This window comes from Varanus komodoensis, unplaced genomic scaffold, assembly GCF_004798865.1.
Source record: "Varanus komodoensis strain SLA01 unplaced genomic scaffold, ASM479886v1 scaffold35, whole genome shotgun sequence".
Taxonomy (NCBI): Eukaryota; Metazoa; Chordata; class Lepidosauria; order Squamata; family Varanidae; genus Varanus; species Varanus komodoensis.
In genome coordinates, this window is record NW_025335856.1 from 1218522 (window position 1) to 1232011 (window position 13490).

At 47.8% G+C, this 13490-nt stretch overlaps 1 protein-coding gene across 2 annotated transcripts in view; it reads left to right on the forward strand.

Moving 5' to 3' along the window:
- Positions 1-9361: 9361 nt before the first annotated feature.
- The window catches only part of LOC123028130 (stimulated by retinoic acid gene 6 protein-like), a 49218-nt gene continuing 45089 nt past the window's right edge, over positions 9362-13490 (forward strand). For both annotated transcript variants that reach the window (XM_044439669.1, XM_044439670.1), the window contains exon 1: positions 9362-9544. In XM_044439669.1, coding sequence (XP_044295604.1) covers positions 9540-9544 — 5 coding nt within the window. In that variant the 5' untranslated portion in view covers positions 9362-9539. The remainder of the gene's footprint in view (positions 9545-13490) is intronic.

Genomic DNA, 13490 nt, shown 5'->3' on the forward strand with positions numbered 1-13490 from the left:
GACCAGGCAAGTTTTTCTGGGGTGGCTCTTCCATGTGTTTCTACAGGGGACCATGTTTTTCATATGGAAAACTAATTAATACAATCTCCAAGATATCAAGATGATCCATAAACTTATGGATAATAGGCTTTTTAGTTTAGAAAAGTACCTAAGGGTACAATCGTGTGGCCTGACATTGGGATGGGATGGGGGGAATAGGATAAGTCAGAATCCTGCCTCCAACCTTGGAAAACCACTAAGAGGTCAGACTGAGGACTTCAGCTGTGGAGGGATTGCCCTCTGTCATCACACCCAGCATGGTTCCTTCTGTGCCATCTTGACTCTGAAGATGCCTTTGGGACTGGCATGGGGAGGACAGGAATGAAGGACCTCTGAGAGATCGTGGTGGTGCCCCTGCTTCTCCTCCTCATGAGGAGAAGAACTGTTTTGGAGGGTGAGGGGAGCACAGGCAATCCTCAAATTCACATTCCTCCAACCTTCCATTGAATGCCTATATGTAGGACTCAGCTCTTATTTCACCTTCATTGATTATCACTATGTTCCCAAGCCTGTATGCAGAGCTTAACTTTGGTGGTCTGAAAGGTCTGGGGCCAAGATCTCTCAAGGGAACCTCCTTCCATAGAGCCCGGCTCATTTGCTCTGTTCTGCATACTGACAGTTCCTTCCCACCTGACATACCGTTGGGATATGACCAGGGCTTTTTTGACTGTGTGTGCTGCTGAAGTGAAGGATAGGAAGGGTCCCAGTGACCCACACTTCAGCAGGGTCCCACAGATAAGCTCCCCCCCCCCAGAACAGCTCTTCTTCATCATTGCAACCTCCTTGTCCATCTGCCCCAGATAACAGAGGGAGGCATGAGAAGGAGCCATAGATTTCGTTGCCTGCTTACTCAGTGGACCTTGGCCTGTTAGGTGAGCACAGGGTGGTAGCAGGAAAAACCAGAGAGAGCCTGCTGGGAGTGGACAATCGAAAGAGCATTTGTGGTTTATTCAGACATACGGGAAATATGTGCTGCGTGTGTGAAGGGGCTACCAAGATGGAGTCTGTACAGGATGCTTTTATAACCTATCAATTACAGGCACAGTTTGGAGGAGGGTGTGGGACTTCCTGAGCCCCTAAAGACTTTGGCAAAGTATAAAATGTGCAGCGTGGTGAGAACTGAAGACTCTATCGATCTCTCTCTGTGGGGGAAGATGTGAATGGGGTATGCATCCTCCAGGAACCTGGTTTTGCAGCTCAGAATCATTCACACCTTTGTTTACTCTCAACAGCTAGCTTTTGGATGGTCCTCAGGAAAAATTAAATGTACTTGGAGCCTTGGTAGCAGGCCTTCTGCAGGCATTCCCTGGCTGAGGTTTCAAATCTCCACAGTAGCTCACACAAACAGAGAGAATAAAGCTGAGTAACCATGGGTAGCCCTTCCAGCATCTCACTGGAGCACTTTGGAGAGACAATTCTTGGTTGACAAACTGGGTATTGCAAAAGCTGGCTTGACAGCTGATTTTTGTGATCTCCTGTGCAGAAGAAGCTTAAAGAGAGGTCCGCCTGGTGCCGTCGTTATTTGTTTTTCGGTGCCAGGCTAAGACCTTTTTATTTAAACAATATTTTAATAACTTTTAATATCATCTATAGGTTTTAATTTGTGGCCAGGGTGAATCTGGATTTTATTTGTATTATTTGTATTGTGTTTGTTTATTTTATGTAAGCCATCCAGAGGCTATGAGATGGGATGGCATACAAAAATTCTAAATAAATAAAGGAAAGAAGGAGGTAGTGAGCCCAAAGCAGCTGATGTAGGGAGGTGGGAAAAAATTGTTCTTCCTACAGTGCCCCCTGGGATATCTGCAGGGGGAGGGGGTAACTAACCATGATGAAGCCAATTGTCTGTTGGGCTCACTCTAGGTTATTTGTATAGCAACCATTCCACGGTGGTCTGTTGCCAGTGTGGGCTATGAGAACATCCCCAGGGAGGGAAGAAGTTGGTGGCAGGTTGTCTCGGAGCTGTTGCTTCTGGGTGGCGTGGTCATAGCCTTGTGTGCTGGTGATGGCCACGAACTTCCCTATTCTTGTATTTAAAAAGGGATTAGACAAATTGATGGAAGATAAACTGTAGCAGGGCAGGCAGATTAACCAACAGCATTGGCTTTGTTTCCAGGTAGAAAATAGGTGCTGCCCAGACCTATTAACTTGGTACCCATTTTGTTGTCTCTTTTGGCACCGGGTGAAAATTTCTCTTTTCCCCAGGCTTTTGACAAGAGATAATAAGGTACGAAAGTAAATGCCTTCTCTCCTATCCATTTTTTGTAGCTTAATTGTGACCTCTTCCAGTTGAGGCAAAATGTATCAGTTGAACATAGTGCTGACTGGTGGAGAATTTAACCCAGGGGTCCTCAAACTTTTTCTAAAGGGGGCCAGTTGACAGGTGCCAGTGGTGGGCGTGGGCTGCCAAGGCGGTGCTGCCGGGGGGGGGGGGGGGGGTGGGGGGGGGGCAGGGCCTGCAGGGCGAGGCCCTGGCTTGATTGATTGATTTATATCCTGCCTTTTTCCTACAGAGGGCTCAAGGCAGCTTACATCTCCTCCTCCACCTTATCCCCACAACAACAACCCTGTGAGGTAGGCTGGGCTGAGAGTCTATGACTGGCCAAAAGTCACCCAGTTGGTTCTATGGCTGAGTGGGGACTCGAACCCAGATCGTCTGAGTCCCAGTCCCATGCTCTTAACCACTACACCACACCGGCTAGCTCGCGAGGAGATTGTCTTCTCCAAGCTAGTCCAAAATGACTTCCTCACAAACAAGCCGTCTGCCAGCATGCACAGTGAGAGCAAAACCTGCGTGGCGGGGCGGTTAAATGGGCACGGCGGGCCAGATTCGGAGGGCTTTAGTTTGAGGACCCATGATTTAACCCATGGGTCCTCAAACTACGGCCCGGGGGGGCCGGATCTGGCTCGCCATGCTCATTTGGACCTGCCACGCATGCCCATGCCCACCCAGGTGTCCACTGCCGCCCACCTCACCCTGCATGCGGGGAGGCAGCGGTTTGCCCGCTGGGAGAAAACGATCTCCAAGCGAGCAAGTCAGTGCCTCGTGCCCGCCTTGCGGCACATGCCCGCACCACCTCGCCTCGCCGCCTCTCGCCGTGTGCATGCGCCCGCCCCTTGCTGGCCCGCGCACCCCACTGGCACCACCTTTCCGGCCCACGCCCATCACCGGCATCTTTCAATTGACCCCCTGGTGAAAAAGTTTGAGGACCCCTGATTTAACCCATGGTTTGTCTGGCAGATTATTGAACAAACTATGATTTGTTGTTTCCCTCCTCCTTTGCCTGCTCATTCCCTGAATCACAAATGCCTGTGAGATAGAATAGCACTGGCAGGTGGAGTGGCTCAAGGTTTTTGACTGCTCTTGCCTGCCACCTTGGCAGAACAACCCACAAACACTTCTGTGGTCACACTTAATGATTATCCATGGTTTAAACAACCCAGAGTTCATATCCAGCAATGAACTATGAGTTCCCTTTCTGGGTTCTTCATAATTCATCAATGCATGTTATTACTGCACTCATGGTTTTGCATCAGAGCAATCCAGAATTCAACCCATGCTGTTGTTTGTTATTTGTGAACCAACCCATTAACTTGGGTTAACACGACACGCTAAACCTCACAGTGTGTTCTCTAAACCTGGTGTCCTCCCCAAGTGGCTTTGTGGTGATCATGAAGCCACCCCAACAAGACATGACTTGTTGGAAGGTTTTGTGGCCAGCCCTGGGTTTGCTGTGTCCTCTGAACCCAGATGATATAGTAAGCTCAGGTGAAGGGCCTTGTAGAGCTAGTTGGCAAGAATGAATGAAATCCTTACAGCTCTGATGAGCCAACCCAGAGTGTCCAAGCAGCCTTCTGGACTGCTGTCATTCGCTTCCCTGCTGCGCGATGCTGTTCCCCCAAGCCCCACACGGAACTCCAGGAGGCAGCATGGAGAGGCAGCAGATCCTGCTGAATGTCTCCCAGAGGAGACCCAGCCGATTGTCTTGCCAGGTGGCAAGAGGTTTTTTTAATTGGGCTGCGGAAGCAATAAGTACACCAGTGGATGAGGGTCAAACAATTTACTAACAGATTAAATTACACAGTATATTATTAGCTGGAAGCAGTCCAAAAAGGGGGTGACGTAGCATACATACAATATTGTTGAGCAGAGCAGATCAATTATCTTTTCTGTCACCAGGAACCCCAGAAGAGTTGTAACTGAGACATCCCAAATGACAGGCAGCACACAACACCTCTACGGTGGATCACCTTTGGTGCTCTCAGACTTAGAAATCTGCAACTCCTGAAGCCCAAGATGATCTCACAATTAAACACATCCGTCTTGAACATCAGTGTAGCAGTCTGATGGCAGCAATACAGTCTTGTGCTTCCCTTAAGATAAGTTGAGGTGAAAGGACAGTGGCAGCTTCACAATCTATCCACATTCTAAGCTAACACGTTCTTTTCTCATTCTAAACTAACACGTTTTTATAAGATACAACACCTGCGAATCGTTTCAGCTTGGGAGCCGTGCCAAAAGATGCAGGGTGGGAAAAACAGTCTCCTGCCAGCTGTCTCCTCACAATACAGCCATTCTGGGGCCGTTTTCCATACTCGGGGCCATTATTGCTCTGGGCTGTTACAGCTGCAGCCACTGCCTCTGAATGGTTGCCATGGGGAGCGAGCCATATTCTCCTGCATTTCCTTGGAAGGAGCCCAGGGGAGCCTGTTTCAGATCTTAGCAGAGAGGGGCTGTTCATGTGCAGCTCCCCTCTGCTGGATCATACTCAGTATCTCCGCCCGCTGTTTTTGGCTGGAGTGGCAAAGTAGACGCTCTTCTCTGGCTGTCTGCAGCCATGACCAGCCCTTTCAGGCTGAGTGTGGTGGTAGGCAGGCGGCACTGACTGCTTCAGCCTACTTTTGAGCATCATCAGAGCTCTCCGTTTCTGCCCCACCTCAGCAGCACTGCCATAGTGGGAGCAATCTCAGTGCTCCCACAATGTCCCCTGGGGTACTTGTGGGAAGACCAGTGCGGAGGTGCCCCAGGACCCCTGCCCTGGGCTGCTGGGTATCTTGCAGGCTCTGGGGCAACCGAGTGATCCTGCTCTTGGCAAGGATGTGAGCTGATGGATACAGTTAATCACAGAAGATTTCTATTGTATGAACTATAATACTACATTTCATTTATATCCCACCTTTTCTGTTTCATCAGCACCCCAGGGTATCTTATAGAGCCATCCTCCTCATTTTATCCTCACAACAACCCTGTGAGGTAGGTGATGCTGATCCGATTTTGCCTGTGAGCTTCATTGCCAGGAGGGAACTAGAACCCTGGGATCTTCTGGATCCCAGTCTGAGTTGGCAGTCATGTCACACTGGCTCTCACTATCATGGAATAACCAGGTATTTTCATGGTTTGCATCAGAAAACTTGTCATTTACAATTCTCATCATTTTGCTTTTTAGGGGATTTCTTTGGATGCTTTTGAATAATGGGAATTAGCTCCTTCCTGGTTTTCTGTTTTCCTTGCTTTTTAAACAATGAAATGTGCTCCCTTAATGGGAATGATTTTTAACAGCTGCAAAACTAAGGCCCATAACCAAATAGTGCAATAGCAGCTAATCGAGCTCCTCTATAAAATGAAAAGCAAAAGCGCATTCCAAGGGGTAGCTAAGTTAGTTTGCTGCAGCAGAACAAACACAGAGACCTGATTTGTACATAATGACAGTCCATTCTTTTAAAATGCAATGGATGTCATGCATGAGCTGGAATGAGTAGACAGGATGACAGCCGTGCATCCTGTTCGTTCCCTTTTACTACACAACCCACAATTTGTTCCTGTGCATGTTGCAGGACGTGCCAGGCAAACCTGGATCCAGAGATCCACCTAACAGCAAATCATGGGTAGGTTAATCCCCAAACAGCCCTGCAGTACAGGCTTGTGCGGCATGTTCTTCTAACTGCAAAGGAGCTAACTGGGGCTGAGTAGTAAAAGGGGAAGAGGCAGGAATGCGGCAGGGAGGGTACGCTTTGGTTTTTAAATTGATGGGATTACTGTTACATGCAAACAGAGCTAGAATCTCATGGCCTCTGAAAGACTCCTGAAGGTGTTCTGGTTGCTGTTTTTGTGGATTAGAGGCCACTCCATCAGAAGTGTGAAGCTTAGTTACAAACATGGACATGGGGCAGGAGGCAGCTTTCTAAAAAGCAAGGATTGAGGGAAATTACAGATATACAGAAATTAGTATAGAGTTATTTACTTTATTAACCTTGGCCATTCATGAAAGAATTATTCAGTGATCATGGATACATCCTTACATAAGAGAGCTGACTAACATATATTTTTTAAAACTTTGTCCAAGTTCAAGCAACTTGAGATGGAAGTGATGAATCTTAGTTCAGTAGTTTCGCACTGATTTTTTTTTTTTAAATCTTGTTCAAGAATGGTCACTTTACTTTCAGTTCCAATGTCCTGGGAAGCTGAAATGTGTCCCCTCGAGCCCTCCCCCCCTTTCAAATATCACAGACTGTATGTTTATTCTTTTGCACAGAAGTTGAGCCATTTGTCCTAAGTACAATGCAGAAGAGCATTGTTGGCAAATGATGGCATACATAACTTAGGAGTCTGAGTGGATGTACGAGCCCGATTTAGTAGGTGGCATTATGATGTCCTGTAGTAATGAGTAGACATGGGGACGAAGTTGGCTTCTGAGCCTGCCACAAGGTCTGGTGCTCGCGTTTGTATGGTCTTGCATGGTCTGTTGCAGAGAGGCGGAAGGATCACTGTTTCGGGTGGGCTGTAGAGAACTGATGAGCTGCTTCAGTGCTTTTGGCGGGCAAGTAGAAGTGCCAGCAAATCATGCCTTGTTGTTTCTCTTGGGTCTACCCTGCAATGTATCATTCTGAAGTAGTATTGGTATGGCCCAGTTAATCTTTCTCCTGTGCTTCATTGAGCAGATATTGTAGTTTGAGCAATGGCAGACATAAGTCCTTAAGTTATGAGTTTTTGTCTGAGGAATCTGAACAGATATCATAGGGCTTAGCAGTAGACCACAGATCTGGTGGAGTGTTCTGGGTTAATGCTGGAAGCCTGTAAGTGTATTTAGAAATCAGCAGGCTTCAGATATTGTGTGCCCAAGCTACTGTGTCCAGCAGGATCATGTTGTGGACGTTATTATGCAACTACACAACGGACCTGCAAGTAGTACCTCATATTGGAAACCTACTGATTGCTAAGCACACCTCCTTGGTAGCAGACTGAGCTTCAGCATTCAAGTAATTAAACTCCAAGAGGATCACAGCCTTCCACTGCAGAGTGGGAGGGCTGGTAGAGGTGATCTTTGCCTCCCCAGCCTCCTGCCCTGCATTTTCTACTAGATTTGGCTGCCTAGCTGAACTGTCTCAGAGGGGGACAGATGGTGCCAGAGAGGGTTCTGGATACCTTGCATCCTTGCCTCTGTCCCCCTGAAATGCCCTCTTTCCCCCCAACTCTTTGTGGTTACACTCCCAGAGGGCAACCAGTGCGGTTCTCAGTGTGTCGACTACAAGGGATTAGGGGAACTAAGGTTGGCACTCGGATTTCCTACTTCAAGCCAGGGGCACTCTTTCTGACCATGGATCTGGAAATATGAAATATCCTTTGGCCTCCCGGACACTGTCTAGGGTCCGTAGGGTTGTTACAGAATTATTTTGGGACAAAGTGTGATAGGTGTTCCCCTTCATAACCTTCTCCTAAGGAAGGGTTGCTGTACAAGAACAGAGGCTTCAGTGGGGCTTGGGCAGGGTAATTTTTTAGTGGATTGTGCCTCTGACATTTAGTTTTTTCAGTCTGTACTAGAGAGGAGTGATCACAATGCACACTGTCTGGAGAGGAAGAGTATCTATTGCTAAGCAGAGATTTGATCCCAGTCCTTAGTTTTTGTTAAACTGTTTGGTTTTCTCCTTCCCTGCAATAAGTTGAATGTTAAAAAGACATATTCAGTTGACTGTTTCTGATGAGGTACTTCATTCCACTGCTGTAGGGAAAGTTGTTTGTTCTTAAGCAATGCTCTTTGCTTTTCTGCCCCATTGTAGCTCCATGTGCTGGTTTGAATTAAATGGCAATTCCTTGGTCTTTGCATCTTTCCACCTGTGTATGCTGTGTTTTGTTTAGCCCTACTGAAAAAAAGTTGTTCTGCTGGTTGTAAGACCGCATGGTAGCAGCTTTGGGGTGTGGTCAAGTCCAGTGCCAAGTTTGTGTTCCGCGACAGCTCATCTTGCTTCAAACCACTTTCCTCCCATGATGTAGCCTGAGGTAGGGGTGGGTTGCACCTGTGGGCGGAACAGGAAGATGCATTTCAGCAGGCACGCTGCTGAACTCAGAGGTTGCTGTGTGATCACTGGGAAGGTATTGGAAGGGGAAGCCTTGACAAGGAGGCTCGCATTCAACCTAGAGCTGCAGACATTTGATTTGAACTCACTTGCCTCCAACCCTCTGCAAGAGCAGCCTCTCTGAAACTGTCTGGCTTTCTCAATCCAGTGTCCAGATATTAAGCAAAAGGGACACGTTTCCTGAATGGCAGTGGATGATCTCCCCAGTGACTGATCTACCTGTCAGTGGTGGGGCTTGAGAGGAATGCCCTTCAGAAGGTGGGGAAAGGATGGCATCTGGGGAGAATAAGGCAGGCAATCCTTTGCCATGGCAAGAGATAGAGCTTACTTATCTGTTGTCCATTCCTTTTTGGACCTCGATGCTGAAGAACTCTGCTTCCACTATTTTTTTCCGGGTGAATGCAAGATAGATCACCAGCTCTGCCATCCAAAGGACATTCTGCTGCAGTAGGTTTTTAATCTATTTGCTTATTTTCTATCCTGTCCTTTCATTCAAGGAAGCAAAGGCAGTGCACATGGTCCTTTCCTTCTCCTCAATATAACCACCCTGTGAAGTAGTTCAGGAAGAAAGGCTGTCAGTGTGTGAAGAACGTCGCGACAACTTTTTAGTAATTTTCTCTACATGATGACTCAACTTTAGGGAATGTTAGAACAAATTTAGCTCACAAAAGACTTCAGGCTTGAGATGAACTTTTTTTTTTTAAATTGGAAACTTGAGATCCACCAAATGGAAACCTGTTCTGAGCCCTGGACTGTTTGCGTATGAAAACTGAACAGAGGCTAGGATCCTTCTATGCAAAACTTCACTCCTACTGTACACTTAATTTCAGCACTAGAATTTGGAGCGAGGGGAAATCACTTTGCCGTCACCATCACACCGAGCACTGCCCAGTTGGGACAGAGGAATACTTCGTACTCCTGGAGGCGAGGGGAGGAGATCAGCTTCACCAGCAATGCCTGTGCCGCCCTGTTGAGCACTTCCTCTTTGCATAGTGCAGACTGCCCGGGGGAGCCTCCGCCTAAGCAACGCGGAGAGGGTGGGCTCAGCCGGGCTCCGATCTGGCGCCTTCCCTGACTGCCGATGCAACGGCGATCTTCTCCTGAAGCGCAAGCTGGGAAAGCAGACCACGCAGGAGTGCAGAGAAGAAATGGGGTAAGTAGGAGCCGGCAGGGCTTGGTGTGATTGCCGCAGCGCGAACCCGCGGGGATGCGTTCCCGATCCGCGCCGGGGCGCCTTCGACGTCTCTTGGCGGAGCATGAGGAGCGCCGCTTGACGGGGCGAAGTGCCGCCGGCCACTTCTCGGCCTGGCGGCTTTGGAGAGTTGCCACGGCGCAGCTCATGCGAGGGGTCCCGGGCGCCCAACCGCGCTTTCGCCAACCTTGAACAGAGTTGCAGGAGACTGTGAAGGAGGCGAAGCATAGCTGGAGGCCAATTCGCTCCCGCTCTTTCTTGGAGGGCTCGGAGTTTGCATTTGAACTGATGAGCGGAGGGGACGGTGCTTAACCGTGTCCCAACTCGCCTTTTGTTCCAATCAATCCCCTCCATAAGAATTGTATATACATATATTGGGGCTGTATAAAAGACAGAAGGACTTCTTGGCAGAGGGCTTGTAACCTGTTGCATAACATTTTTTCCTAGTAAGAAAACAAGACAGAAAAAAGTAGTGGAAACCGTGGGAGGGCTCTTAATGTCTCTCACTCCCTAATTAATTCCAAGGATGAGGCAGATAGATCCCTTAATAAAAGCTTAAAATAATAAATAATCCGGAAGCGCTCAGGGAGAGCGAGTTTGGCTTTGGACTCCCTCTGATTTCCTTCTGCTCTCCCCCCACAATTAATGGAATGGCACAGGGCATCTGGACCAGAGGCCTGTCTATCCGCCTCCATGTTTTCCTGTAGCAGCTTCTCTCCGCCTTCTTACCACAGAAAATCCACTGAGGAGGGGGGAATTGTACAGTGCTTTCTGATCCTCTGTCCAAGGTTTTTTTTCCCCTCCCTTAATGAAAGGGAAGACTGGGAAAGTGAAGGTGCTCTACCTTTAGGAGTGCTTCCACTTGGATGCAGACTCAATTACATTTGGTAGAGGAAAACTGGGATGGAGCCAAAGGCTTCAATGGGAAAGGTAGGTTCTGATTCTGTGCGTTTCAGAGTGAGGTTGACAGGGCTCAATTAAATAATCAAATGGGTGCTCGTTTGCATTATTAAACACAGGAATGTATAAGCACCTTGGACAAGGAACTGAGGCTTGCTTGCTTCTGCTACTCCCTTGCCAGCTGGAGTCTATTCTCTTGGGCTCTCTTTGGCTTCCAACCTTTATTTTATGTAAGGAGCTTCCACATCAGGTTCTACACATTTCTATTGTAGGCTTTCCATCCCTCCTACATGTGTACACTTCTTAGTGCATGTATTAGAGCAGGGCCTGGCAGGTTAATCCTCTTATACTGTAGACCCCAGACTTGTACTACTTTCTTTCCTGGTTCTGAGGATCCTCAAAATGGAGCTGATGGGTTGGCAAGAGCCGCCATTAATCTTGTGTCTAGATCCACAGCATACAATGAAAAAGTCTTCCCGCATTTTCCTTAGCAGAATGGAAATGGAGGGGACCTATTCCTTTGAATTGTGCAAAAAAAGAGGCATGTTTTCCCCTGAGGTTCTCTGGGAGGGGTGAAGAGATTGGTTTTGCTTCATGAAAACATGCAGCAGTGGCAAGCACTGAATGCCTTTTTCAAAGCCCAGATTATAGCAAGAGGTTCTTCAAACCTCTGGCTAGACCAAGTCCTCAGGAGGGTGAAGGTTCATTGTGGACCTCTGCCAGGACCTGCTTGTAGATTGAGAGGATTTAGAGGGGAATGGCCACGTCGGCACTTGCAAGGCGGGAACCTGCATGAGAAAGGCGGCTAAAGCAAGTGCAAGTACTGGTATTACCGCAGGTGTTGGTTCCGAAGGTACCTGAGGAAGAGAGGATACAAGGCAGACGGTTTCCACCCAAGGCCCATTCATATGCCAGAACTGACCTGTTTAAAAAAAAAAATGACAGCCCACCATGGGTTAATTAACCCTCTGGGTGCCACACATGTCATCTGCCATTACGAATATGCAAGCTCCAGCTCAGGATTCTGCTGCTTGTCATGTCATCAGATAACCTATGTTCTGATGTGGGGATACATGAGGGTTGCTTAACCCTCAAATAAGCCTTCCCCCTGCACACGCACACACGCATGCGCACCCCCCCCCCCCTGGTTTTTTGTGATATGACAAGCCCCGGCTTGGGCTTCCATATCCACAATGGCGGCCAGGACACATTGCAACCCTGGCACAGTAAGCCACAATGGGTTGTCTTTATGTCTGGCCCATTTTGCATGATGATGCTGGGAGAAATGGACCAAAGGTCTGAGAACGGGAGCTTCCAATGCTCCTAGAATCTAGCTTTCCAAAACACTGTGGGAATGTATGCTTCTTTCACTGGAAGAATTCAAGCCTGTACTAAACAGCACTATTTGTGGACTGTGTAAAAATACTTGGTGTTGCCTATGCCATCTCTGTCAAATTTTAGTCCCTTATTCTAATTCCTCACAAAACCGAGTTATCGGTTTTGCTATTGGCCATGCATGGCTTTTTCTGCCATATTAAACATTCAGGAAATAAGTGGCACCATGAAGCAGCCTTCCACACTCCATGGCAACTCCTGCTCAGAAGAAAGTAAACTGCTTAAAAAGAAAAAAACACCAGAAAAGCTAAGAGACAACCTTTTGAGGGAGTGTTAGGAATTTGACCTGCTTCTAGCCACATCTCTGTCTTCCCAAGGCAGTGTCAGTTATCAGAAATGTTACTCAATGAAGAAAACTTGTTCCGTACTTGATCCTTTGGGGTGGACTGAGCTACAAAGTGAAAATATACTTGTACGTCTCAACTAGAGCAATGCATCACAGCTGGGCGTGCTCTCGCAAGTTGCCAGCCCAGCCCACTCTTTTCCTGAGCCTCAGAAAAAGACCAGGACGGCCTGGTGGTCCTGCGAGAGTTTGGTGCAATTGTGCCCATGCCGTCACTGGGATCTGGACTGAGAAAGGGTGCCAAGCTGCAAGAAGGGCACAGAATTCAGGGTTGCATGCAGCCTGCGTTTTGGACCACCCTGCTCTGGCAGGTCTGGCCCAGAGCTTTAAGTTGCACAGAATGGAGCTTCAGGGTTGCATGCAGCCTGCGTTTTATTTATTTATTTAAAACATTTCTATGCTGCCCCCATCGCAACAGAGCCTCGGGGCGGCTCACAAAAAATACAGAAAAACATACATAAACAATAACAATATAACAATTTAAAAGAAGAAAAAACATTTAAAACCCCTGGTGCATTCTCGGCTAATTTTAAAATCCTAATAAATACAATAATTTAGCAATTAAAATAAGTTTTAAATAAAAAGGTCTTAGCCTGGTGCTGAAAAACAAATAATGACGGCGCCAGGTGGACCCCTCTGGGGAGCGCATTCCATAGATGGAGCGCCACCGCAGAGAAAGCCCTCCTCCGGGTACTCACCCTGCCCTGGCAAGTCTGGCCTAGAGCTTTGAGTTGACACAAGTTGTTCTCAAATGCAATAGTGCTATCCTTTCCTTGCCAATATCCTGACAGATAATGAACTAGGCCTTTGCATCTTGAAAAAATCCTTGGACTGCTACATATGATACCTCAACAACCAGGTTGTTGCCCCAGGATCAAAGTTTTTCCTTTGCACAAGCTGCTCTGAAGCATGAGGTCGTTGACAGAACAATTGCCCACAGACTTATGAGAGGATATACAATTTGGCAGTTGCACGTTGAACTGCAGGAGTGGCTTGGTTTATTTAGGCTGGCCCATCCCGTGGGTACATAACAACGCCCCACCCTTTCAAAGCTGAGCAGAATAGAATGTAACCAAATCCCCTGGATCCTGTGAGGCTGTAGCCAACCCAAACAAGCAGGTTCTGCAGTCTTTCAGAAGGTGTGGAGGTGTCAACATGGGGCAAACCATGGTTCTGGAAAACCTCGGTTTACCACCGAACCATTGAAATGAGCTTCTAGGATTGGTTTGGTGGCAAGCTATGATTTGCCTGAGGGCATGACCAGGGAGA